The sequence below is a fragment of the Austrofundulus limnaeus genome, unplaced genomic scaffold, assembly GCF_001266775.1.
Source record: "Austrofundulus limnaeus strain Quisiro unplaced genomic scaffold, Austrofundulus_limnaeus-1.0 Scaffold122, whole genome shotgun sequence".
In the NCBI taxonomy this organism is placed as follows: Eukaryota; Metazoa; Chordata; class Actinopteri; order Cyprinodontiformes; family Rivulidae; genus Austrofundulus; species Austrofundulus limnaeus.
Window position 1 is genome coordinate 844,356 of NW_013952524.1, and position 2,282 is coordinate 846,637.

Sequence of the window (2,282 nt, forward strand, 5' to 3'; positions counted from 1 at the left end):
GTACATAACAGGCAAGTACCTTATTTCAGCCTAGTCCTCAATAGTACGAAGTAAGTGCTACATGCAATTCTAGTAAATACCAGGCTGTATTATATTTTTGTATATTGTATTTATATACTTGGAGATTTCTACATTTTAAATGATTTTAATTATTTTACTATTATTTTTGCAGGAAATCCCATTGAGCTCACATATCTCTTTTGCAAGGGCACCCTGGGCCTGAAGTTAACCTAGTGTACATATTTTTGTGTTGTGGAGGAAAACGGTGTACTTCGAGAAAACCCACACAAGCATGAGGAGAACATGGAAACTCAACGCAGAAAGACCCCAGGTCCGAACTGGGGATCGAACCCAGGACCTTATTGCTGTGAGGCGTTGGTGCTAACCACTGATCCATTGTGCTGCTAAATGTGAATAAGTATGTGAACCACAAACAGCGAATTAGTTCTAAGCCTGGTTATTTTCTGTGACCTACAGCTGCAAAGAGAGAAAAAATATATATTTTTACTACACCATTTTGTGCATCCTATCTGTGTTCAACACTTCTGTATCACCACAATCATCATCACTGTGGACACTAAAGGTCTAGATTTCAGTTCTAAATGTAGTTTAGGTGAGCAAATGGAACCAAAAAGTGAGTAAAAAAAGTAAAGTTCAAAATAAATAAAAAAGCAGAGTGTAACTGGAGACAAAGAAGATGCTCGTCAAAATATTTTAACTCTAACGCCATACAATTGAACTCTCAATTTAAAACTTTCAATTGCTCAACAACTACGAAAATCAAGTGATCATGTAATATGCTTTTATCAGTTAGTCTGTGTTTTTGCATTATGTTTGCTTGTTGTTTAGCAAAATATCTCATTAACCAGTGTACAGATTTCCTTCATCCAAGATGGCAGCCACAACTCATTACTTTATTTACTTTAATGTTCAGACTATTTTCATATGTGGTCTTTCAAGTCCATGTTCTGAGAACTACAGTAAGAACATAAAACATTTGATATTGTTCTTGAACAATTATCCACTCTTTCTGAAAATACTTTCTCCTGGTGAAAAATAAAAATGTTAAAATTAAAATATCTGGTATTTAGAATGAAAAACTCCATGTGAAGTCATTTTTAACACTTCCACATAGTTATCCCACTGTGGTACTACAAACATAAATATCATCCTTTGTGCTGCCAGAGCCACAGCTGTAGCAGAGATTTTAAATCAGCATTCTTTTAAGTAAATGCTCTCATTTTAAACCCATAACAGACAGACAGCTGGCCAGGATAGTAAACTGATAAAAACTCATTTTGATTATTGTAAAAAAAAAATGGAGAGATAATTATTCAATTCTCTAATAACCCTGTCTGCACCCTTTGTTGACTGGATATTTGCCTAAACAGAATAATTGTTAGTAAGATGCTTATTACATTAAATTAGCTGCAGGCTTGTAATTTTGATGATAATTGTGTTTCAGTGTCATTGAAATTCTACTTTTTCATTTGTCTTTGTCACTCTGTGTCAAGAAATATGAGTGCAAAAACAAGGATATTTCCTCCTTCATTCAGATATTAGTTTTTGATTTGTTAACAAATACGACATTCAATTTGGATGAAAAAAGAAATTATTCTAAGCCATTGGAATTTTATTCAGCTGTAAACAAGATGTGAAGTAGAAAACTAACATGTAAACTTTAATAATTTGTATGCTAGTAGTCAAAATGGAAAACATTAATAAATTTACCATTGTTGTTTTGTTTATTTTTACAGGCTTAAAGCAGGCATGAAAAAAAAAAATCTTACCACTTTCTGTTTGGAATTGGGTTTCTGCAGCAGCCACTCAATGTCAAGAGAGCTGGACGACGGGAACTGGTGGTGGCATGGTAAGGTAGCGTTGTCCCCAACAACCTTTTTCATCTCCGTCTGAGCAGCCACTGACAGCAGGCTGAGTAGAACTGAGGGAGAGGAGAGATGAGGTGATGAAAACGCAGGTAGAGACGTGTCACAGCTGGGGGCACTGACTTAACACAAGAATGAAACAAACTCAATGAAAGTAGCAAGCAAATGCACAAGGATGGGACATTTGGGCAATGGAAAATGCACGGAGAAATCTGACTAAGAAACTGAATTTAACAGATTTATTGATCCTGTTAGTCATGCTATGTTAAGAAAAAAAGAAAGAAGAWATTAACATACTTTTACAAAGTCTGCATTTTAAGGTAACACATTCATWATAATGAACACTTTTATGTAATTGTAATTTTATGACCAGCACCTGCACACACCCACACCCAC

General features: G+C 35.0%; 1 protein-coding gene across 1 annotated transcript in view; it reads right to left on the bottom strand.

The window, feature by feature from the left end:
* The window catches only part of clmpb (CXADR like membrane protein b), a gene marked incomplete at its 5' end in the record, with an annotated part of 97,351 nt that overhangs the window by 24,520 nt on the left and 70,549 nt on the right, over nt 1–2,282 (bottom strand). Inside the window, 1 exon segment of the mRNA XM_014015076.1 lies at nt 1,791–1,942. Coding sequence (XP_013870530.1) covers nt 1,791–1,942 — 152 coding nt within the window.